The 26675-nt window shown below is 44.4% G+C and overlaps 1 protein-coding gene across 3 annotated transcripts in view; it reads left to right on the top strand.

Annotated features, from left to right (window-relative positions):
• The window catches only part of AP3M1 (adaptor related protein complex 3 subunit mu 1), a 141426-nt gene that overhangs the window by 83751 nt on the left and 31000 nt on the right, over positions 1-26675 (top strand). For all 3 annotated transcript variants that reach the window (XM_073581040.1, XM_073581042.1, XM_073581041.1), the window contains exons 5-6: positions 4212-4297; positions 25115-25248. In XM_073581040.1, the coding sequence (XP_073437141.1) occupies positions 4212-4297; positions 25115-25248 (220 nt within the window). The remainder of the gene's footprint in view (positions 1-4211; positions 4298-25114; positions 25249-26675) is intronic.

Here is a 26675-nt window from a genome sequence, read left to right as displayed (position 1 = left end):
CTGCCGGGATCGCTGGAAGAAACCTCTGGACATTTCTTTGGTCGCTGGTCTCCCACTGGCCAGCACGCATCGCTGTGTGTGACAGGCGGGAGACCAGCGATCAGCTGTAAAAAATAATAAAAAAAATAAAAAATATAGTTATTCTCACCTTCCGACGTCCTGTTCAATCATCTTGCCTCTCTCCACGCTCCGGCCCCAGTGATCCTTTGCATGAATGACCGTGAGATGTCACAGTCTCGAGGGATAACAAAGTCTCGCGGTCATTCATGCAAAGGATCACTGGGACCGGAGCGTGGAGAGAGGCCAGATGGCTGAACAGGACGTCGGAAGGTGAGAATAACTATATTTTTTATTTTTTTTATTATTTTTTACAGCAATGGCCAGCGATGCCGCACGCTCGGCATCGCTGTGCTGATCGCTGGTGAAGCTGTCTGTTTGACAGCTCATCAGCGATCACATAGCGACTTACCAGCGATCCTGACACCTTGATATCGGTGTCGGGATCGCTGGTAAGTCGCTTAGTGTGACGGGGCCTTAACACTTGCTGTGCACTCATCTACTTTCCATACAGACCTACGCATTGGAAGCGCCCTGTCTCCCCCTTTTCTTTTCTATCAGCCATATAGTGAGATTGAGTTCCCACAATGAGCTTTCAGCACTGCAGATTCTCACTGTGCCAAGAATGCAGTGTCTTACAGTTCCAGAAAAGTGGATGGGACTTGTAGAGATCTCATGTCCGCTCACCAGATAATTATAGAGCCTAAGACAGATGTAACAAGACATTTAATTTGGAAAATGCTGGACTATAAAAAGGAAATGCTGCAAACTACCTCATATATTTGGTACAGCTTAACAGTTATTAAAGGGAATCTGTCACCCAGTTTTAGTGATATCATGTAAAGATATCACCCAATTGTGCGTCCCATAAGGTTTCTATTAGGACTTTTGATTCCCTCGCACCTTTGATGCATAAATACCTTTTTAATCTTGGTGGAGATGTATGGAAATTGCCACGGTCCGGTCCTTATTCGCCTCCCCCTCCTCGGCTTGCTGAACGTAATCTTCGTCTGTGAATATCACAGATGCCGTAGTTTTTCTGCGCTTACGCATTGAAAAGGCCAACTGTGGGCAAAGCATATAATTGGTACTGTGCATGCGCCAGTATTTTTCAGCGCGGTCTATGCCCTGGAAGTGTGTCCTACATGTGAATACTTCCAGGGCATAGACCGTGCTGAAAAATACTGGCTCATGCGCAGTACCATGCTTTGCCCACAGTTGGGCAAAGCATACTGCGCAAGCGCCGTAGGCCTTTTCAATGCGCAAGCGCGGAAAACTACGGCATCTGTGATATTCACAGATGAAGATTACGTTCAGCAAGCCGAGGGGGGGGGAGGCGACTAAGCCCTGCCCATCGGACCGGACCGCGGCGATTTCCATACATGTCCACCAAGATAAAAAAGGTATTTATGCATCAAAGGTGCGGGGTTCGGGGGGAATCAAAAGTCCTAATAGAATCCTTATGGGATGCACAATTGGGTGATAGCTTTACAAGATATCACTAAAAATGGGTGACAGATTCCCTTTAAAACCACCTAATTTATTGGCAAAGATTGTGCCAAGAGATTAATGTGCCCGAGAATGTATAAATGCTCGGAAGAAATGACAGTGGGATTGCAATCAGTGACTTGGAACAATGCTAATATGGTAAAGGGACTGTTTCATCAGAAAACGTAACTTCTGTTTACATCAGGTTATTATGGTAAATGTATTTTTGGTAATTTTTTTTGGCAAAATACAGATTTTTGTTATATGAAAAATAACCCTGCAGTATTCACACTGGGGCTGTTCTAGATTGCTACTTCCTGTTCTTTCAAGAAATTCACATGTATATTTGCAGCAATAGACTTTGTATTGAAGCATCTAATGAGCGGTGCCAATGTCACCATGAAGGGAGCAGAAGTTGTGGGAGCCATGATATTCCCTGCTGTGAATGGGAGATCATTGTAATCCTATCTGTGATAAGAAGTCTTCTGAAAAGTGTCACTGAGAGAGCAGAAAACGCTTTCTAAATAGGCAGTTAAAAATGTCATGTTTTTTTTTTTTCTTGATAGATTGTGATAAGGGAAAAAAGTTCTAAAAAAGTTTTAAAAATACAAAAATCTAATGTAACCTCATAGCGACCTGTCGTGTATATTTCTTTTACAAGTGACATCCTGGTGTTTGGCGCAGACTGAAGAGTGTGTGCTATACAGCCAGCATCTACCTATAACAGTAGTGACCAGAGACACGGCGGATCATTGACTGTGCAGTGAGGTACAGGGGTCGCCAGGGTGCTTGTTCACCACTTGCCCATGACCGAGTCCAGAGACCCAATGAGTTACCATGATCTTCCTCACTGCCATTTTAGTCGTCCTCTGGGTAGTAACACTGCAATACCATAGTATTATCACCGGTTCAAAGTCCTTAAGGAGACTAAAAAATAAAATTAATGTTTTAAAATAAAATAACGTTTCAACTGCCCTATTAGTTAAAAATAATGGCATTTTAAAAACTTATTTGATGTTTTCGTGTCCACCACACCTGATGCTCTGAAAAGGTACAAAATATAACTGTCAGAATTACAAATTTTCTCCCAAGATGCATAGAAGGCAATCAAAATTTGTATGTACCTCCAGAAAGTTATCCATCAAAACGACAGCGCAGAATGCAGCAAATAAGCCTTCACACAGGCCTGCTGTTCATAATAGTTTTTAAATACTGAAGCATATAAAGAAACATAACTGTAATATCTTTGCAGTCGTCCTGACCTAGAGAATCCTATGGCCAGGAGCTTTCTACTACACAATGATCACCATAAAAAAAAAAAATTACTGGCCCAATAAAGTGAGTTTGTGTGGGTTTTTTCCTCACCCTTTCACTGCATCTTGGAATGTTTTTCAGTACAGTAAATTTTATTGTAAAATAACTGGTGCCATCTACAACTTGTACCGCAAAAAGCAAGCTCTTACACACCACCTCAGCGGAATAATAAGCAGTTGTGGCTTCTGAAAGAAGGAGGGGGATTGAAATTGCAGAAACAAAAATGGAAAGCTGATTATCATGAAGGGGTTAAGCAATAGCTTCCATTTGGGTAATAAGTTCTCTTTCCATTCCTCTCTGAACTCGCCTTCACTGCATATTATCTACATATGATTAGTGACTTTTGAACTGATTAGGTAACATTCTCATCTTACTGACTCAGCTATATGGTCATATATTCATAGAAGCTCTTATCGGCCTGTAACCTGCTACTATATGCAGTCAGATATTTTACAGCGTTCAGTACAAAAGAGTGAGGTGCATTTGCCAAGTTGCCAAAAAGCAACAACCTATTTGGCTTAATAACAGCCGCCAGATTATGCAATGCAAATTTGGAAAAGACACATTGAAGCTGCAGATCAGTGAAAGTAATGTAAAGTGTTAAAAAGCTTCTCCTTCATTAGAGGGCAGCTAAAGATTAAGTTCCGCCTTGGGCAATATCTAGCGTATGTGTTGTATAGACAGTGAACTTATGTAATTGGGGCGGAGTTCATGCTGTTTTACTGCACATAGTAGAGATAGAGGTTAAAAATGGGTATTCTATAGTTTGGAAATTATCCCCTTATTGCTGGAGGTCTGATGGCTGGTTCGCCCCCACCCACTCTTAATGGGACCTCCAGAGATAGCCCACTACAACCCTCAGCTGGTTGTAGCACTCCCATAAGAATCATTGACCACTGTTCCATTCACATAGGGCTTTTCAGAGATCTGTGGAGGGTCTCAGTGATTGGGATATTTTCCAAACTTTAGAATAGCCCTTTTAGTGCAGTTCATACATATTTTCTGAAACACAAATGGTCTGATTTGCTGGTTACTTACCCATCTGTATAGGAGAAAACATTTATTGTTTGACTAAAATTCTACCAACTATACTAGCTTCTACTAATATGTCAAATAGTGTGGGTGACTACATGTGGTACAATGTATTGTCAGCCTATGGCCATAAATGAAGTTATCTGCTAGTGCAAAAACCTTTATAGTTGATCATGTTTCTCGAGGCCCGTGGTCGCGGTCACCGTAATGGGCACTTAATATTGGCAATATACCTTATGTATTCAAAATGTGCACCTCACTATAAAACTCTGAGCAGTTTATAATGGGCTGTAAATTCTGTGTACTGCTTCTTCCTGCAGGTTCCACTGTATTTGCAGAGATCCAAGGAGTCGTTGATGCATGTGTTAAACTGACTGGGATGCCAGATCTCACGCTATCCTTCATGGTAAAAAATATCTCACCTGATTGCATGGGTCTCAGTTGTGGCAGAGTTGCTAAGGATGCTAAATGGAGCCAATGAGAGACAATGTGGCATTTTGTTTTTCTGGCACTCTGTTGTAATCAGCAGGGGCAACCACCATAAGACCCCCGACAGCCCATCTTTGAGGGCACTTCCTTATAATGTGCCTGCAGTGTTTAACATCACACAACCCAGGCCCTTCATACTTGTCATTGCTAGAATTATGATATTATTATGATATGATATGGTATGATATGATATGATATGAATTATGATATGGTATTAGGGGAAAATTGTTCCCTTAGTCATGGCGTACAAGTTTAAAAAAAAAATTGGATGCTGGGAAGAATTGCAGCAGAAATGTCACCTGCACCCCATGGCCGGCATTACGGGAAGCAAACCGGGCAATTTCTCAAAGTCTCCCAGCCAGCGCTATGTTGCTAGTAGCGGCACACTGCAGCCGCTGTGGGGACCATGATTGGGTGGGGGGGTGGGTGAGGTGCTGGTTCTGGGGAGTGTATTATATTGTATAGAGGACTATTGGACATGCATTATAATATTTGGAGGGCTTTGTGGAGGCCATTATACTGTATGTAAGCAATTATACTGTGAAGGTTTGCGTAGGTGCCAATATACTGTTTGGAGGGCTGTGTAGAAGCCAATTGCACTATTTAAAGGGCTGTTTGGGGTCTCTTGCACTGGCTCTATATGGTCTCCGTCCATGCATGTGTTGTTTTGTATGTGCTCCGCCCATGCATGTTTGTGCTCCCGTGTATCTGTATGTACATACACTCACTGGCCACTTTATTAGGTACACCTGTCCAACTGTGTGTTAAGACTTAATTTCTAATCAGCCAATCACATGGCGGCAACTCAGTGCATTTAGGCATGTAGACATGGTCAAGACAATCTCCTGCAGTTCAAACCGAGCATCAGTATGGGGAAGAAAGGTGATTTGAGTGCCTTTGAACGTGGCATGATTGTTGGTGCCAGAAGGGCTGGTCTGAGAATTTCAGAAACTGCTGATCTACTGGGATTTTCACGCACAACCATCTCTAGGGTTTACAGAGAATGGTCCGAAAAAGAAAAAAAATCCAGTGAGCGGCAGTTCTGTGGCCGGAAATGCCTTGTTGATGCCAGAGGTCAGAGGAGAATGGGCAGACTGGTTCGAGCTGATAGAAAGGCAACAGTGACTCAAATTGCCACCCGTTACAACCAAGGTAGGCAGAAGAGCATCTCTGAACGCACAGTGCGTCGAACTTTGAGGCAGATGGGCTACAGCAGCAGACCACACTGGATACCACTCCTCTCAGCTAAGAACAGGAAACTGAGGCTACAATTTGCACAAGCTCATCGAAATTGGACAGTAGAAGATTGGAAAAACGTTGCCTGGTCTGATGAGTCTCGATTTCTGCTGCGACATTCGGATGGTAGGGTCAGAATTTGGCGTAAACAACATGAAAGCATGGATCCATCCTGCCTTGTATCAACGGTTCAGGCTGGTGGTGGTGGTGTCATGGTGTGGGGAATTTTTTCTTGGCACTCTTTGGGCCCCTTGGTACCAATTGAGCATCGTTGCAACACCACAGCCTACCTGAGTATTGTTGCTGACCATGTCCATCCCTTTATGACCACAATGTACCCAACATCTGATGGCTACTTTCAGCAGGATAATGCGCCATGTCATAAAGCTCGAATCATCTCAGATTGGTTTCTTGAACATGACAATGAGTTCACTGTACTCAAATGGCCTCCTCAGTCACCAGATCTCAATCCAATAGAGCATCTTTGGGATGTGGTGGAACGGGAGATTCGCATCAGGGATGTGCAGCCGACAAATCTGCGCCAACTGTGTGATGCCATCATGTCAATATGGTCCAAAATCTCTGAGGAATGCTTCCAGCACCTTGTTGAATCTCTGCCACGAAGAATTGAGGCAGTTCTGAAGGCAAAAGGGGGTCCAACCCGTTACTAGCATGGTGTACCTAATAAAGTGGCCAGTGAGTGTATGTGTTTACATACAGTGGGGCAAAAAAGTATTTAGTCAGTCAGCAATAGTGCAAGTTCCACCACTTAAAAAGATGAGAGGCGTCTGTAATTTACATCATAGGTAGACCTCAACTATGGGAGACAAACTGAGAAAAAAAAATCCAGAAAATCACATTGTCTGTTATTTTTTCACCAGAGCTAGGAAAGCTGCTTCATCATGCGCAATGCATGATCAGCAACTGTCTGTCAGTGCAGAGCTGACAGTTTGCATAGCAAAGGGATGATGTTGCATCCCCATGCTATACAAGCGATGTGCCTGCAAAAAATGACTGTTCCATATATATATATATTAGCTGAAGAGCCTGGCGCTGCCTGGGCATAGCCACATTCACTATAATATCCCACATCAGCCAGAGCCACAGGACTAATAACCCCTAATATCCCACATCATCCCAGAGCCACTGGACTACTACCACTAATATCATCCCATCAGCCAGAGCCACCGGACTACTATTCCTAATATCCCACATCGTCCCGTCAGCCAGAGCCATCGGACTACTACCCCTAATATCCCACATCATCCCGTCAGAGCCAGTAAAAGTAGAATAGTGAAATTGCACAGAAACATGGTTCACTAAGATCCCAGGTTTTCTACTGATCAGGCTGATATTCTCACTTATCTGTCACCATAAATATCACAGTCATGCTCTTCACCAATGGACAGGCACAAACCTTATACAAGTACAGTAGAGAAACCTTCACACACATTTTCATGCACCGTCAACTTGTCCGGCTGAGTTGCTCATGGATGTACAGCATCTGTATGCAGTATAGTATCATATTTAATGGGTTGTTATGGGAAAAACATTACGTGTTATATGGGTATATTCAGGTGAATTATGGGGAAAGTAGCACTTTAAAAAAACTCACAGCATCAGAGCACAGTAACACATCAATAATGCATAAAAGTGTCTGTGAGAAAATATTAAATCCACATGACATTTAATATGTGCACTTTACTACATTCATGTGTGAGACTTTATGATACCACACAGGAGGGGGGATTCATTTCTGTCATGTACTCACTGCTCCTTTCTGGGGGACAGACGATGGCTGGAGCTTATGTTCCTGGGGATGCTAGATTTCTCCCACCATGTCAGTGTCTGCTGAGGTGTTGTCAAGTGGGAAAAGCCACAGTGCCTTGGGCTTTAAACTTCTTGATGACACTGCGCACGGTAGACACAGGAACATTCAGGTCTTTGGAGGTGGACTTGTAGCCTTGAGCGTGCTCATGCTTCCTCACAATTTGGTTTCTCAAGTCCTCAGACAGTTCTTTGGTCTTCTTTCTTTTCTCCATGCTCAATGTGGTACACACAAGGACACAGGACAGAGGTTGCGTCAACTTTAATCCATGTCAACTGTCTGCAAGTGTGATTTAGTTATTGCCAACACCTGTTAGGTGCCACAGGTAAGTTACAGGTGCTGTTAATTACACAAATTAGAGAAGCATCACATGATTTTTCGAACAGTGCCAATACTTTTGTCCACCCTCTTTATGTTTGGTGTGGAATTATATCCAATTTGGCTTTAGGACAATTCTTTTTGTGTTTTTACATTTAAGACAAATTAAATGAAGATAATACCAAAGAATTTGTGTTTGCAATCATTTTCAGGAAGAAACTGAGTATTATCTGACAGAATTGCAGGGGTGTCAATACTTTTGGCCACAACTGTAGCAACCAATCACAGCTCAGCTACTTTTAACCAGCTCTGGTGAAATGAGAGATGCTTAGTGATTGGTTGCAAGGAAAACTGTTGGTCATAGCAACCAGTCACAGCTTAGCTTTTTTTGAACAGCTCTGGTGAAATGAAAGATGCTTCGTGATTGGTTGGTAACACACACACACACACACACACACACACACACACACACACACACACACACACACACACACACACTGATTTTTATATAGAGAGATATACTGGGGTTGGACAAAATAATGGAAACGCCTAGCGTTTTGGCATCATAATCTTCGAACATGTTGTAAACATGCAAACCGTGACATATGGTAATGTTTTGTAGTTGATTATTTGTGTTATGTGATATGTGTTTGTAAAATTAACTGTTTGTTTTGCAGAATTGTAAGAACATTGATGAAAACCTGATACCAATGGCGGACCTCTCGGATTTTCAAAAAAGCCAAATTGTTGGTGCTCATATGGCAGGCGCTAGTGTAACAGAAAGTGCCCGAATGCTTTGCGTGTCAAGAGGTACTGTCTCCAAAGTAATGACTGCGTTTGAAAGAGAAGGAAAAACGTCCGCAGCAAAGCACAGGTCCAGACGAAAGTCGAAGTTGACTGAGAGAGACAGTCGGACTCTAAAGCGAATTGTGAGAGAGGATCGCAAGACCACGGCTCCGAAAATCACTGCTGAGCTCAATGAACACTTACAGAACCCAGTTTCCACGAAAACTGTTTGTCGGGAGCTGCACAAATCTGGATTTCACGGAAGAGCTGCAATTCGAAAATCGCTGCTCTCAATGACAAATGTTTCCAAGCGTTTAGAGTGGTGTAGAAACCTCCAGAATTGGTCCCTCCAGCAGTGGAAATATGTGATATTCTCAGACGAATCATCGTTTACCCTATTTCCGACCTCCGGCCGAGTGTACTTTTGGAGACAGCCAAAAAAAGCATGCCATCCAGACTGCCTTCTCTCAACCGTAAAACATGGTGGAGGTTCTGTGATGATCTGGGGTGCTATTTCGTGGAGATCCGCCTGGCCAATGATATCCCTTCATGGAAGAATTAACAGCTGAGATTATTTAGGCATTTTGGGTGACTAAGTGCATCCTATGGTTCAAGCACTGTTCCCGGAGGGGAACGCCATCTTTCAGGATGATAATGCACCAATTCATACAGCTAAATCGTTAAAGCATGGCATGAGGAACATTGTAATGAAGTTGAGCGTCTAATCTGTCCCCCACAATACCCAGACCTCAACATTATTGAGCATTTATGGTCGATTTTAGAGATTCAAGTTAGACGTCTATTTCCACCGCCATCGTCGCTCAAAGAACTGGAGGGGTTTTTTTTTAACTTAAGAATGGGCTAAAATTCCTTTGGAAACAATTCACACCTTGTATGAATCCATACCTCGGAGAATTGAGAACTTTTGTTGATGATTCCAGTTGTTTCATTATTTTGTCCAACCCCTGTATATTATATAGTAAAAATATCTGAAAAAAATAATAAACAAAAGATAATGTATCCATAAATATTTGTATGAAAAAAAATATAAACAATTAAAAGTACACCTATTTGGTATTGCCATGTCCGGAACGCTCTATAAAACTGTTCCACTAGTTAACCCCTTTATTGAACACCATAAAAAATAAATAAAAAAAGACAAAAAACAATGCTTTATCATCATACTGCTGAACAAAATGTGGAATAAAGCACAATCAAAAAGACGGCTATAAATAAACTTGGTACCACTTAAACCGTCATCGTGTCCCGCAAAAAACAAGCCCCCATACAGCTCTGTTATAGCTCTCAGAATAAAGCGATGCAAAAATAATTGTTTTCCCTTCACCCATGACAGCACCACCTGAGAGAGGGATCCGCCCCGCCAGGACAGGAACCTACTGAGACATAAGGGGCGGCACCTCTCCCCCGCTTCAGTTGGGTTCCTGTCCTGGAAGGAATCCCACTGTGGCGGTGCCTGTCATAGGCGAAGAGAAAGATTAAGCCCCAGGCCCGTCCCGGCACGGGAAGAACAGGTAGCATACCTGTAGCGCCGGCCGTCGGGTTCTGGAAGCCCAGTCCCTGGGGCTCCGGGTTCGTGCGGGCGTGGATGGGATCCCGGTGGCTCCGGGAAGCCCCCACCGCGCCGCCCTCCCCTCGCGCACGCCGCATCTCGATCCCCGTGGTAGGGGAGAGACGCTGGCGTCTTCCGGCCGCTGACGTCAGCGGCGCTTGGAATGCTAGGTGCGCCGGCTGACGTCAGCAGAAGGCGACGGTGTAATGGCGCCGGGTGCGATGCCGGCTTTCTGAAGCGCTGGGCCGGCGGTCGCAGGGGGGAGGGGAGGAAGACGCTCACCAGGCGGAGGCATGCAATTTAAAAGGAGGAAGACAGCTGTAGATCGGCGGTGCAAGATGGAGTCCGAGCAGGAACGTTCAGCGTCCCTGCCTCCCTCACAGCCCTCTGGCAGAAAGCATGGAAGCCATTCAAGCAGCAGTCGCCCCAGCCGCAGGTCGGGGCACTCCTCAAGGTCCAAAGAGCGCGGGTCAGGTGCTCTGACGCAGCCTCCAAGTCCGGTACCCTTGATTACGGGTGGTGAGTGATCTTCGTGAATGTTAGCAGTATATTAATAGGGGTTTTCTATTGTATGCTTCACCCTGTAGGAAAGGCCCAGAAAAGCGGGAAGCAAGAAGAACAATAGGGATTGTGCTATTTGTAAATCTCCCCTAGCAAGAGACTGGCAAAAAGATCTCTGTGCTTCGTGCATTCAGCGGACTATGGCGGAGGAAGCACCTAGTTTCGCAGCCAATCTAATATCGGCCCTCAGGTCAGAAATGGAAGGCTCAATTAAGTCCTTATTGAAAAAAGGGAAGAAAAGCAGGAAGGATTTCCCTAGTTCCCCCTCAGATTCTGCGTCAGTATCATCTCAGGCGGAAAAATCATCCTCCTCAGACTCCTCAGATAGTGACACAGGGGGTAAGCCATGTTTCCCTGTAGAAGATACAGATGCCCTCCTAAAGGCCATTAGAACCACAATTGGCCTACAGGAAGAAAGGGCGGCTAAAACCCTAGAGGACGTCATGTTTGGGGGGCTTCAGGAGAGGAAAAAACGAACCTTTCCAGTAAACGCGAAAATCCAGGCGCTTATTGAGAAGGAGTGGAAAAAGCCTGAAAAATCGGGGGCCCTTCCATCCGCCTCTAAGAGACGATACCCCTTTGAATACAAGGATACGGAAATATGGGACAAAGTCCCAAAAATAGATGCAGCGGTGTCCAGGTCTTCCAAAAGGTCGGCCCTGCCCTTGGAAGATGCAGGGGTTCTTAGAGACCCGCTAGACAAAAAAGCGGACTCATATTTGAGCCACGCATGGGAAGCGACAGCAGGAGGTCTAAAGCCGGCGATAGCGGGCACCTGCACGGCACGCTCCCGCATGATCTGGCTGCAGCAATTAGAAGAGAAGCTGGCGTCAAGGGTCCCAAGAGAGAAGATCTTATCAGACATGTATCTCTTGCACGGGGCAGCGGCTTTTTTGGCAGATACCTCGGCGGACTCTATGCGATTGACAGCCAGAGCAGCGTCACTATCAAATGCTGCTAGACGCGCATTATGGCTTAAGGGCTGTCCGGGTGACCTTCAGTCCAAGGCCAAATTGTGCTCTCTCCACTGCGATGGCCGATTCCTGTTCGGCAAGAACTTGGACGATATTCTGGAGAAAGCAGGCGATAGGAAAAAAGGCTTCCCCAGATTCCCTATGGATCAGAGGAGACAGCCCTTTCGGAGGGGGAGATTCAATAGAGGGCGTCCTCCCGCTGACAGAAGAAGATGGGAGGATAAAAAGAAGAAAGAATCAGGGTTTATGTTTGGTGGAGGCACCTCCACCTCAAAAAAGTCACCACAGTGACGCCAGTATTCCAGTAGGAGCGAGATTGGCACTCTTTTTCCAGGCCTGGGAAAAGATCTGCTCCAATACCTGGATTCTGAGCATCCTAAAAGAAGGCCTGAAAATCCCCTTTTATTCGTCAGCCAAAACCTGTGGTCGTCATCACACCTATCAGGAAGATGACCGAAGAACAACTGGCCTTAGAAACAGAAATCATGAGCCTGATAGACAAACGGGTACTGTCCGAGGTGCCACGCTTACAGGAAGGAAAGGGGTTTTATTCACCCCTTTTTCTAATAAAAAAAACGGATCAGTCATTCAGGACAATCATAAATCTCAGACGCCTCAATCTATGGATAAAGAACCCGACCTTCAAGATGGAATCAGTAACTACGGCAGTGAAGCTGCTACATCAAGATTGCTTCATGGCCGTAGTCGATTTAAAGGATGCGTATTACCACATCCCTATCCATCCAGATTACCAGAAATACCTGAGGGTAGCGCTTTATATTCAGGTCACACTAAGGCACTTTCAGTTCAGGGCTCTTCCGTTGGGCATATCCATAGCCCCGAGGGTCTTCACCAAGGTCATAGCGGAAGTGACAGCCTTTCTCCGGATTCACGATACGGTCATAATACCATACCTGGACGATTTTCTTATAGTGGGCAGTTCAGAGGACCACTGTACAGCACAGTTGACTCAGGTGATCAACACCTTGCAAGAGTTAGGGTGGATAGTCAATTTCAAAAAATCAAAATTACAACCACTAAAGAAACAGACCTTCCTAGGATTTATACTGGACTCAGAAAGGCAAGAGTGTCTGCTCCCAGAGTCCAAGATAGAGAAGGTGCAAAATCTGGCCTTGACGGGCCGAAACCAACCATGTATGACATTAAGAAAAGCAATGTCCCTACTAGGTACCCTAACATCCTGTATTCCGGCGGTCAGGTGGGCCCAGTTTCACACCCGGCAACTCCAGGGGGAGATACTAAGAGCACAAAGGTCGCTAAGAGGGCGTTTGGAAGGAAAGCTGGAGCTTTCCTTAAAAACCAGAGACTCTCTCAACTGGTGGTTGAACGAGACAAACCTGACCTTAGGAATACCATGGGACAGACAGGCGACAGATATAATTTTAACAGATGCAAGCTCCTCGGGGTGGGGGGAACACCTAAGGGGCCTCATAGGTCAGGGTTCCTGGACACCTCAAGAAGGGAAGGCATCCTCCAACCTGAGAGAACTGTGGGCAGTGGGCAAGGCCCTAAGCCACTTCATTCCGCTACTCCAGGGTCGAGATGTACGCATCATGTCAGACAACAAGGTAGCAGTGGCATACATCAACCACCAAGGAGGGACAAGATCACACTCCTTAATGAAAGCAGCAACAGACATTCTGAGCAGTGCAGAGGAACACCTACACTCCGTGACAGCCCTACACATAAAAGGGGCAGAAAATATAGAGGCAGATTTCCTGAGTCGCAATACCCTGAGGCAAGGAGAATGGGCGCTAAACCGGTCCATTTTTCAAAAGATAATTCAGCTTTGGGGGGAACCGGTGATAGACCTCTTTGCAAACAAGCACAACAGGCAAACAGAAAGGTTCTGCTCTCTAAACCCGAGGGAAAATCCATGGGCAGTGGACTCTTTGCACATCCAGTGGAACTTCAGACTGGCTTACGCGTTCCCCCTCAGTAGCTCTGATTCCAACTGTGGTAAGAAAAATCAGAAACGATCAAGCCAGGGTGATTCTAATAGCTCCATTTTGGCCAAAAAGGCCCTGGTTCGCTCTGCTGCGGAAGATGTCCCTCTCCGATCCTTGGGTTCTGCCAGAAATCCCGGACCTACTAGTTCAGGGTCCAATATCGCACGCTCAGGTCAAAGGATTCCATCTGACGGTGTGGAATTTGAAAGGTCGCTTTTAATGGATAGGGGGTTCTCCCCTGGGCTGGTGGCCACTCTGCTAAAAAGCAGGAAACCGGTGACTACTAACATCTACGGCAGAACATGGAATAAGTTCCTACAGTTCTTGGGTAAGCCGTTAGGAAAAGAACCCCCGATTAGTGACATCCTAGAGTTCTTACAATCTGGGTTGCAGATGGGGTTAGCAGTAAACACACTTAAGGTTCAGGTGTCGGCACTAGGGGCGCTCTACAATTGCAAACTGGCATCAGATAGGTGGATAGCCAGATTTATTAAATCCTGCCATAGAGCTAGGCCTATTCCAATACCCAGAATAGCCCCCTGGGATTTAAACCTGGTGTTAGAAGCCCTTACAAAAGATCCGTATGAGCCATTACATCAGCTACCCCTAAAGTTTTTGACCCTAAAAACAATCCTGTTAGTAGCCCTCACATCAGCCCGCAGGATAAGCGACTTACAGGCTCTCTCAGTAAATCCTCCTTATACGCAAGTCTTTCAGGATAGGATAGTGTTAAGAACAGACCCCAGTTATCTGCCCAAGGTAGTATCAGATTTCCATCGGGGTCAGGAAATTGTTCTTCCATCCTTTTGCGAAAATCCAAAAAATCTGGGGGAGGAAAAATTCCATAGTCTGGATGTTAAAAGAGCTCTCGTAGAATATATATCTGCCACTAGCCAGTGGAGGAGGTCACAGTCCCTATTCGTAGCTTTTCAGGGTGCCAGGATAGGCTATGGGGTTTCAAAAGGGACTATTGCTAGATGGATTAGGGAAGCCATTAGTGTAGCCTATTCAGCTAGTGGTATCCCGATTCCTGACGGCATCAAGGCTCATAACACCAGAGCCGTGGCGAGCTCCTGGGCTGAAAAGGCAGAGGTATCAATCGAACAGATTTGTAAGGCCGCTACCTGGGCCTCACCTTCAACCTTCTTTAAGCACTATAGATTAAATCTATCCTCCTCTGCTGACTTAACCTTTGGTAGAAGGGTGCTGCAAGCGGTGGTCCCTCCCTAAGGTGTTTCGAAGTCTCCAAAAATCTCTCAGGTGGTGCTGTCATGGGTGAAGGGAAAACCACCATGGTTACTTACCGGTAGCCGGTTTTTCCGGAACCCATGACAGCTCCCGTACATTCCCCCCCTTTTTCACTGTATGGGTGTGCACATTTAGTAGGGTGTTTTGAGTGTTGTGGTGTTGGATTAAACATGTAACTAACCGGGAAGAAGTCCTCTCAATGCTCTGTAACCCAACTGAAGCGGGGGAGAGGTGCCGCCCCTTATGTCTCAGTAGGTTCCTGTCCTGGCGGGGCGGATCCCTCTCTCAGGTGGTGCTGTCATGGGTTCCGGAAAAACCGGCTACCGGTAAGTAACCATGGTGGTTTTTTTTCTTTAAAATAGTTTTTCTGTAAAAGCGCCAAAACACAGAAAAGATATAAATGTGATATCGTTGTAATCATACTGACCCGAAGAATAAAACTGCCTTATAAATTTTGCCACATGCAGAATCAGATAAAAAAATCCTGAATTGCTGGTTTTTATTCATTCTGCCTCTCAAAAATCAGAATAGAAGGGGATCAAAAAATGTCGTGTGTGAAAATGGTACCAATAAAAACATCAACTCATCCCGCAAAAAATAAGACCTCATATGAATGTTAGCTAAAATATGGAAAAATTATAGCTCTCTAAATATAGTGATGCAAAAACTATTTTTTACAATAAAAAGCGTCTTTTAGTGTGTGGCAGCAGCCAAACATAAAAACCTGATATAAATCTGATATTGCTGTAATCACATCGACCCGAAGAATAAAGTAGTCTAATCACTTATACCGCACAAGGAATGGAATAAAAAATAAATAAAACCAATTCTTCACCTGTTGTTCATTTTGTCTCTCAAAGATCACAGTAAGGCTCAGCGCACATTTATCCTACGCTGAGCGCTTGCACTAGAGTTTCTGTGTAAATCTCTGAAATGCGTGATTCAGACAGAACCCTCAGCTGAGATTCTGTATAATGAGGCAGATGGAAGTACTGTTGATGCCGTCTGACCAGTGTCCATCTTTTTATTAAGATTACATAAAAGTGCCATCGGCCACAGTTTCGTGCACTTCTGAAAAGGACACTGCTGAACAGAGGCAGATGGAGTCCAGAGTAACTCTGCTGCCTCATTATAGTGAATGGCTCCCTCAGGGTTTCATCTGAATCACATTACTCAGAGATTTACATGGAAACCCCAAAGTAAGTGGTCAGCGTAGAGCGCAGGATAAATGTGATCCCAAACGTTATGTAAAATGTTCCCAATTAAAGCTTCAACTCAATCCATAGAAAAAGCAAGTCCCCACTCAGGTGTGTCATCTGTTAACGGAAATATAGAGGGTTTCCACCTTACTGGTGGTACAAAGGCTCTGGAAAAGCGAAATGGCTCCTCACTCGCCAAAGAATTTCAGAAAATTCTGCGCTTCCAAATGCCTCCTTCCTTTTTAAGCCCCACAGTGTACCTAAACCACATAATGCGTCCACATATTTGGCATTTCTGAGGTGACGAGAGCCCGCCTAACTTGCGTTTCCAGAAACACGGGCTGGGCTTAACTTACTGGTGACTGCAATGTTCTGGTAACTACAGCAGCAGTTTCCAATTTTCACTCACCAACATTCATTGCTGCTTGTTTCCCCTTGGAGTCAAAATCGTCACTACACCTGTAGATAAATTCCCAAAGAAGTATAATTTCCAAAATAGGGTCATTGGAGGGGGTATTCTGATCTAGCAATTAGGGGCTCTGTATATAGAAACTGTCCTAGGAAAATCTGCGCTCCAGAAGGCTAACAGCGCTCCGTTCCTTCCAAGTCACCCCATATGGCTTAGTACTGGACAACGAGGGGTATTGCCACATTCAGTAGAAATTGTAGGACAAATTATGGTGCAATTTTTACCCACTTATTGTGTGAAAATGTAAGCTCTGGGGCTAAAACAAAATTTTGGTGGTAAAAATGTACCGTATATACTCGTGTATAAGCCGAGATTTTCAGCCCATTTTTTTGAGGTGAAAGTCCCCCTCTCTGCTTATACGCGAGTCATATACCGGGGAGGGGGAGCGGGGGTCTCAGAGACAATACTCACCTCTCCTGGCACTTCTCTGCAGCCCCTGCTTCTCCCTCTGCCGTCTGCTTCCTGCATTCAGCGGTCACGTGGTACCACTCATTAAACTCATGAATATGCACATATTTATGAGTTTAATGAGGGGTACCACGTGACCAGATGAATGCAGGAAGCAGACGGCAGAGGGAGAAGTAGGGGCTGCCGCTGCAGAGAAGACCTTGCGCTAGGAGAGTTGAGTATGACGGGGGCAGAGTAATATTCACCTGTCCCCGTTCCAAGCCGTGCACCGCTGTGTCTCCGGGTCCTCCTGCTGTGACGGCAGAGGGCGTGATGACGTAGTCATTGCGCGCTCCCTCTGCTGTCAATGCAGAGATCCGGGAGACACAGCGGTGCACGGCTTGGAACGGGGACTGCAAGGGGCTCAGGACACCGGCACCTGGCCCCCAGCGACGGACAGGTGAGTATGTCATGTTTTTTTTTTTTTTATAGCAGCAACAGCAAATATGGGGTCTTTATGGAGCATCTTATGGGGCAGCATTAACCCTTGTGCCGCAGCCTATGGAGGGTATTTATGGGGCAGCATTAACCCTTGTGGAGCAGCATATGGGGGGTATTTATGCGGCAGCATCAACCCTTGTGGAGCAGCATATGGGGCAGCATTAACCCTTGTGCAGCAGCGTATTATGGGGGGTATTTATGGAGCATCTTATGGGGCAGCATTAACCCTTGTGCAGCAGCATATGGGGGGTATTTATGGAGCATCTTCTTGGGCCAGCATTAACCCTTGTACAGCAGCATATGGGGGGTATTTATGGAGCATCTTCTTGGACCACCATTTAACCCTAGGCGTATATGCGAGTCAATAAGTTTTCCCAGTTTTTTTATGGTAAAATTAGGCGGGTCAGCTTATACACGGGTCGGCTTATACACGAGTATATACGGTAGTTATTTTTTCTTCACTGCCCAACGTTATAAAATTCTGTGACACAACCATGATGTCAATATGATCGCTGCACCCCTACATTAATTCATTGAGAGGTGTAGTTTGTAAAATGGGGTCACTTATGGAGGGTTCTGCTCTTCTGGCACCTCTTGGGCTCTCGCTGTGGGTCATGGCACCTGCAAACCATAGCAGTAAAATCTGGGGCTCCTTCCCTTCTGAGTTTTGTACTGTGCCTGAAAAACATTTCCCGATTACATGTAGGGTATTGTCGCACTCAGGAAAAAATAGACCTCATTTTGTTGTTAAAAAAAAAAAATTCCTATTAGCCCTTAGAAAAAACTTGGGGCTAAAGCAACATTTTAGTGGTAAAAATGTAATTTATTCTTTCTTCACCGTTCAATGGTATAAAATTCTGTGAGGCACATGTGGTATCAATGTGATCACTGCACCCCTAGATGAATTAATTGGGGAGTGTAGTTTGTAAAATGAGGTAACATATAGGGTGTTTCTGTTGTTCTGGCAACTCAGGGCCTCTGCCATTGTAATATGGCACCCTCAAACCATTCCAGCAAAATCTGAACTCCAATATGGCGCCTCTTCCCTTCTGAGCTGTGCAGTTTCAAAAAAGTAGTATACCCCCACATATTGGATATTGAAATACTTAGGAGAAATTGCACAACAAATTGTGTGGTGCAATTTATCCTGTTACCCTTATGAAAATGCAAAATTTGGAGCTAAAATAACATTTTTGTGGGGAAAATGTGATTTTATTATTTTCACGGGTCAACGTTGTAAACTTCTGTGAAACACCTCGGGGTTCAAGGTACTCATCACACATCTAAATGCATTCCTTGAGGGGTCTAGTTTCCAAAATAGGGTCACTTGTGGTGGTTTTTCACTGTTTAGTCACATCAGGGGCTCTCCAAATGGGATATGACATCTGCTAATGTTTCTAGGAAATTTTACATGCAAAAAGTCATATGGCACGCCTCCCCTTCCGACCTTTGCCGTGCGCCCAAGCAGTGGTTTTCCCCCACATAAGGTGTATTGCATGCTCAGGAGAAATTGCACAACAAATTTTGGGTTCCATTCTTTTCCTGTTACCCTTGCCAAAATAAAAAAATATTTGGATCTAGGTTAATAAACTTTTTGAATTTGGTTTTGAGCACATTCACTTTCGGGTATTTTTTATCATATAGACCTCTCAAAGTGACTTCAAATGAGATGTGATTCCTAAAAAATAAATGGTTTTGTAAATTTTGTTGGAAAATAAGACTGCTGGTCAACTATCTAACAAAAAAAGATGTTGGTTACAAAATTGTGCTGATGTAAAGTAGGCATGTGGGAAATGTTATTTGTTAACTATTTTGTGTGACATATCTATGTGATTTCTGCTGTGATTTCTGAAGTTTGAAAATTGTGAAATTTTCGCAATGTTCACAAAGTTTCCGTTTTTTTTTTTTCACAATGAAGCGCAAGTCTTGTCGAAGAAATTTTACCACTGTCATGAAGTACTATATAACACGAAAAAAAAAATAAAGGGACAGTGGTCAGAATTGTAAAAATTGGCCTGGTCATTAACATGGAAACCACCTTTGGGGGTAGAGGGGTTAAAAGCCTGAATTCAGCTCATGTAAATGCTTATGTGTGATGGTACCATATTGTGGCATTTGTGGCCGCACTTTAAACTTTTGCTCAGGGCCCCACTTTGTCTAAAACTGCTTTTTAGTTGAATAACCGTTGGTCCTGCTGATGTTTATGCTCAAAATTCTCACGGTCATTGACAGTTGGGGAGACATTGGCCATCTTCTGGGTTTTATATGAAAAGGGCAGAATTTTAGAGGATGTATGTTATAGAGATAAAGTGACAGAGGTTTCAGATCTACCATAGATTTTCATCCTCATTCTGCATATCAGTTCATATGCTGATTTGTCAGTAAACGAGGAATGAACTCTCCATGTAAATGTATTGCTGGACTTGTCTTTGAAAGCGTTACATGCATATACAAATAGTTTGAAAGTGAAAATCTTGCTGACATGATTTACTTTAATTCTACATTAACCCCTTCGCACCTGAGCCTGTTTTTGCCTTCGTGACTGGGCCAATTTTTTCAATTCTGACCAGTGTCACTTTATGAGGTCATAACTCTAGAACGCTTCAACGGATCCTACTGATTCTGACATTGTTTTCTCATGACATATTGTACTTCATGATGGTGGTAAAAATTTTTAGATATGATCTGCGCTTATTTGTTAAAAAAAAATCAAAATTTGGCGAAAATTTTAGGAAATTTTGCAATTTTCAAACTTTTAATTTTTATGCCCTTAAATTAGAGAGTGATATCGCACAAAATAGTTAATAAATAACATTTCCCACATGTCTACTTTACATCTGCACAATTTTAGAAACAACATTTTTTTTTTTAGGAAGTTATAAGGGTTAAAAGTTGACCAGGGATTTCTCATTTTTACAACAAAATTTGCAACACCATTTTTTTTAGGGACCACCTCACATCTGAAGTGAGTTTGGGGGGTCAATATGACAGAAAATACCCAAAAGTGACACCATTCTAAAATCTGCACCTCTCAATGTACTCAAAACCACATTCAAGAAGTTTATTAACCCTTCAGGTGCTTCACATCAATGAATGGAATATGGAAGGAAAAAATAAACATTTAACTTTTTTTCACAAACATTTTACTTCAAAACCATTTTTTTTTATTTTCACAAGTGTAAAAAGAGAAAATGAACCACAAAATTTTTTGTGCAATTTCTCCCGAATACGCCAATACCCCGTATGTGGGGCTAAACCACTGTTTGAGCACACGGCAGAGCTCAGAACGGAAGGAGTGCCGTTTGACTTTTTCAATGCAGAATTGGCTGGAATTGAGATCGGATGCCATGTCGCATTTGGAGAGCCCCTGATGTACCTAAACAGTGGAAACCCCCCACAAGTGACCCCATTTTGGAAACTAGACCCCTTAAAGAACTTATCTAGATGTGTCGTGAACACTTTGAACCCCCAAGTGCTTCACAGAAGTTTATAACGTAGAGCCATGAAAATAAAAAATCATTTTTTTTCCATAAAGTGATCTTTTAGCCCCCAATTTCTTATTTTCACAAGGGTAACAGGAGAAATTGGACCCCCAAAAGTTGTTGTCCAATTTGTTCTGAGTACACTGGTACCCTATATGTGGAAGAAAACTACTGTTTGGGCACACGGTGGGGCTCGGAAGGGAAGCAGTGATGTTCTGGAATGCAGACTTTGATGGAATGGTCTGCGGGTGTCATGTCGCGTTTGCAGAGCCCCTGATGTACCTAAACAGTGGAAACCCCCCACAAGTGACCCCATTTTGGAAATTAGACCCCCTTCAAGGGACTTATCTAGATGTGTGGTGATAACTTTGTGACCCCCCCAAGTGTTTCAGTAAAGTTTATAATGTTGAGGAGTGAAAAGAAAAAAATCATTTTTTTTCCACAAAAATTATCTTTTAGCCCCCAATTTTTATTTTCACAAGGGTAACAGGAGAAATTGGACCCTAAGAGTTGTTGTCCAATTTGTCCTGAGTACGCTGGTACCCCATATGTGGGAGAAAACTACTGTTTGGGCACACGGTGGGGCTTGGAAGGGAAGCAGTGATGTTCTGAAATGCAGACTTTGATGGAATGGTCTGCGGGCGTCATATTGCATTTACAGAGCCCCTGATGTACCTAAGCAGTGGAAACCCCCAATTCTAATTCCAACCCTAACCCCAACACACCCCTAACCCTAATCTCAGCCCTAACCATAACCCTAACCACAAACCTAACACCAACACACCCATAACCTTAATCCCAGCCCTAACCCTAGCCCTAACCTGTGTACCTGCTTTTTTTTTCTTTTTCTTTTTGTGACAAGATCGCTGCCCTGCGATCTGACTCATAGTAACGCCACTTCTCCTCTGATCTCACACTGACAGATGATCAGAGGTGAAGCAGCGTTACTATGTGACAAGATCGCTGCCTGGCACATAATAACGCGACTTCTCCTCTGATCTCACAATGACAGATGATCAGAGGTGAAGCAGCGTTACTGTGTGACAAGATCGCTGCCTGGCACAGCTGTGCCAGGCAGCGATCAGCTGTGCCAGGCAGCGATCTAGTCACACAGTAACGCTGCTTCACCTCTGATCATCTGTCAGTGTGAGATCAGAGGAGAAGTCGCGTTACAATGAGTGAGATCGCCGGGAAACAAGCAGCTTTCCCAGCGAGCGCTCTCATTGGCTGCTGTGACGCCGACGTCATCAGGACCTGAACCAATCAGGTCTCGATGACGTCGGGGGTCCCAGCATGCATTGTGCACCGGGATCCCCGCGTTATAAGGTATGTGGGGGTCCCGGGGGGCACAAAACCGCCGACAGTAGATAAACGGCGCTGCACAAAGCCCAGCAAGCGCCAACGTTTATCTACAGTGGGCGGTCGGGAAGCGGTTAAGAAGAGGTTCAGATTAATTAGAAAAAAAAAATGGACGTCACTCCTTGACATGACAATTGGCTTAATCACGAAAGAAAAAAAACAAAACATTTACACAGTTAGCCCCGTCACGCATTATCTGTTCACATAAGGCTGGAGTCACACATAGCGACTTACCAGCGATACCGACACCGATATCAAGGTGTCAGGATCGCTGGTAAGTCGCTATGTGATTGTGGGTGAGCTGTCACACAGACAGCTTCACCAGCGATCAGCACAGCGATGCCGAGCGCCCGGCGTCGCTTGCCATCCCTATAAAAAATAGAATTAAAATAAAAAATATTGTTGTTCTCACCTTCCGACGTCCCGTGTAGCATTCCTCTCTCCACGCTCCGGTCCCAGTGATCCTTTGCAAGAATGACCGCGATAGTCTCGGTCTCGCGGGAGCGCGAAGTCTCGCGGTCATTCGTGCAAAGGATTACTGTGACCGGAGCGTGGAGAGAGGAATGCTGCGCGTGACGTCGGAAGGTGAGAATAACAATATTTTTTATTTTAATTCTATTTTTTACAGCTGATCGCTGGTCTCCTGCCTGTCACACGCAGCGATGCGTGCTGGTCAGCGGGAGACCAGCGACGAAAAATATGTCCAGAGGTTTCTTACAGCGATCAGCGATACCGGCAGGGGGGCCGCTCGCTGATCGCTGTTACACACAGTGATCTCGCTGGTGAGATCGCTGTTACGTCACAAAAGTTGTGACTCAGCAGCGATATCGCTAGCGAGATTGCTGTGTGTGACTCCCACTTAAGTTAAGTGATCTTCTCATTAGCTCAGGAGAAAGTGTTAACAAGGACAAAGCAGCTGATATCATTGAACAAATAATTTGTGACAGTGATAAGAACAGTCACTGTTCTTTTTGAAAGTGTTTGGTGCTTGAAATCACGTACATTGTTGCTTGTAAGAATGCCCCTAAATCAACCCTTTACCGATTCATCAAGAACTTCAAGGAGAGAGGTCCTACAAGTCTGAAGCTGGTGTATTGCTCACAAGCTGAGCCCACCCTATACCCAGTAGATAATGTCTGCATTTTGCTGCTATCATGTACCTATAACAGCCACTGGTGTATTCTAGCACTGCTGTAGTTGATAACCTGTTCAGTGCTGCTGTCAACCTCTGACAGCGGCATTAAAGGGACTCTGCACAGAATCACTGTTAGGGCTCATACTCACTTGCGAGAGACTCGCAAGATTGTCGTGCGAGTCTCTCGCGTGAAAACCCGACACTGGAACTAGAGCGTGTGGCTGCATAGAAATACATGTAGCCGCATGCTCTGGTCCGAATGCCGGCGGCTGTGCCAGATTCTCATGCGAGAGACGAGTCTCTCGCAAGTGGGTATGAGCCCTTAAAGCAAAATCCATTCCTCAGTGCATCATGACGGAACCAATGACTTTAAATGCACTTTCCCACTGGATTGTTTTCCCTTTATCTCCACCCGCATTTTGAAGCCAGAGCAGCCAATCAAAGTTGGTGGAGTGGGTGGCGATTGAGGGAAAACATGCATGTGGGAAGGTGTAGTTAAATAATTGTGCATCATACTTGGTTTCAATAGGCAACAATGGGTTGTTGTGGCAGCCGGGGGACTGTTGAAGACTTCCATGCATGCCTTCATGGAGTGACATTGAAATCCAGCCTGTGGTTGGGCTTCAAAGAAGACTGATTTTTACTATGCACAGTAAGGCCCCCTTCACACATCAGTGTGTCCAGTAAATGTGGTGACAGTTTTCACACTTATCGGAGACACTTACACAGGCAGACCCATTCAAGTGACTGAGTTTGCATATGTGAATGTGTTTCCACGGACCGTGTGCAAAAGCCGCTGACATGTTCAAATTTTTTTATTTTTTGGAGCAGCACGGGCCGCAAAATGACACATCCATGTGTCATCAATGTGGCACATACTGGTGCCTGGGATTCAGCGGTACTGTTTGCGCTGATCATTGTCCCCTGCTCGCACTGAGATCATCGAGAGCAGTGGACAATGTTGAGAGTTGTAGTCAGCTGTCTATCTACATCGAATGTAAAATGAATAATAAAATAAAAAACACATTATACTCACCTTAACATCGAATCCCCTGAAGCCATTGTCCCCAGTAAACAAACAAAAGTAAAAGGAAACAATGTCCCTCACCTGTCCAAAGTTGAAAGAATAGCTTTAATCCATCTGTGTGACATTTGCTCTTGCGTGTCATTCTGCCCTGCTCTTCAGCATGAGTGGTCGCTTCAGGCGACCGCTCACGCTGATGAGCAAATGTTGCACAGTTGGATTACGGCATGGGACACCAGTAAAATAATAACAAAAAAAACTAGACAAGTTTGGCATCACTGTAATTGTACTGATGAGTAGAGTCTTATTGTAAGTAAAAACAAAACCCCCATGCTGTCTGAATTGCCATTTTCTTCACTAGTTGACTTCACTTGGAATTTGTTTCCAGTTTTCTAGTCTACTTGAAGGTAAAATGAATGGTGTAATTCAAAAATGCAACTCGTCCTACAAAGTTATGGCTCTTGGAAGAAGAGGAGGAAAAAATAGAAATTGGCCATGTTGGCAAGAGATTAAAAACTTGTGAAATGTTTAGTTGAACTTCAGAAATGTATAACATCCGACTAAAACATAGAAAACACTGAAGCTGCATACTTAGTGAAAATCCAAATTTGTGTTCGTACAAGTAATGGCCGGGTGTGTTATTGATTGTGGTGGTAATGTCAGATAATGTTTCTACCTTCTTCCCAGAATCCTAGGCTTCTTGATGACGTCAGCTTCCACCCCTGTGTCAGATTCAAGCGCTGGGAGGCTGAGAGAGTTCTGTCCTTTATACCCCCTGATGGCAACTTCCGCCTGATGTCCTATCGTGTGAGCTCACAAACGTAGGTGCCTGATCTCTGATACTTTTGGTTGGGAGTTAAACCAGATCTTTGTTGCATTGGCTATTTTCAGGACCATTTCACTGCAGGTGCACTTCTCTGTCTGCCCTGCTGAAGGTAGAGCAAAGTACTGTAATGTGCATGTGCCAGGAGAGGCTGAAGGGTGCCTATGACCCAAAAATAAAGTTGATGCATGCGCGTTACAGAACTTTTGTTCTACCCTCATGAGGGCAGAGAACAGTATGCCTGTGAAGGAACACAATTGGAGGCATGCTGGGGACACATCATCCACATGCAGCAGAGAAAGAGGATGATGATTGTGGGTATAGAAGAGGTCCTGGATCAAGACCAGCAATACAAATTGAACTGTGCCATATCGGGTGATAAAAGGTATTTTATAGAATATGTAGATTTGGGGCTCGTATACAGATTGCTAGACTGCTGTAAAACAGGCTTTAAAGGTGGTGGCCATAGTTAACATTGGGAAAGTCTTTAATCCAGTTTAACTACATGTGATTGGAGGATATGTGAAAGTAGAGCATCACTTTAAGGCCCCCTTCACATGTCCTGGTGTTGTCGGTACTGGAAAAAACAGTACTGATGAGGTCAGACTGACACCATCCGTGTGGCATACATATGTACGCGTGCGCGCTGTCCAAGTGCACCATCAGTGCCACAAGTAGAATGAAGAATACCAATGACAGATGTTTAAGTGTTAGGTGTGTAAAGATGGAGAAAAACAGATGGAGGTCCAACATAAATCCATAATAAGGAGGTCCCATGATGAATAACCCCAAAACCATTACCCCGATTGCCAATACACCAGGACATTTGGGAAGAGCTTGAGACTAAGTGGCAGAATGGGTGCATCTAATGGATGCACCATTTCTGGGGCAGCTGAGGGATGCTGGTGTTAGTCAGGGAGGGGGGCAATATCTATGGTCCCAGCCTATTAAGATCAGCCTGCAGCTGTCTGTTTAGCATTTGCTGCTTATTAAAAAAAAAAAATAGGCGAGGCCCCACGTCATTTTTATTTTTTGACGGGTGGCTCCCTTTTTAATAACCATTAAAGGCTACACAGACATTTGTGAGCTGTTATTAATAGGCCGGCAAGCTACATGGATATTGTCCTCTTCCCAGAATAATAACACCTTAACACCTGCCCCCAGCTATCTGCTTTCCCTCAGCTGGTTAGTAAAAATAAGGGAAACCTCACAACTTTTTTTTTCTTTATTTAATGTTTGCTATTGACAGAAGGCAGGTGTTGACTACAACTGTAACTGTCATCTGCGTCACCTGGTCTCGCTGATTGCAGGGAGATTAAGCTAGGATGATGACAATTGTAGTCAGCATCCAGCACCTGGGAATAGCGCTAGCTGTAAAGCTTTTCCCAGACGATGGAGCATTTCAATCCTGTACGTGTCACATAG

The sequence above is a fragment of the Dendrobates tinctorius genome, unplaced genomic scaffold, assembly GCF_039654945.1.
Source record: "Dendrobates tinctorius isolate UK_male_01 unplaced genomic scaffold, ASM3965494v1 ptg000068l, whole genome shotgun sequence".
In the NCBI taxonomy this organism is placed as follows: Eukaryota; Metazoa; Chordata; class Amphibia; order Anura; family Dendrobatidae; genus Dendrobates; species Dendrobates tinctorius.
This window is presented reverse-complemented; position numbering and strand designations above follow the sequence as displayed.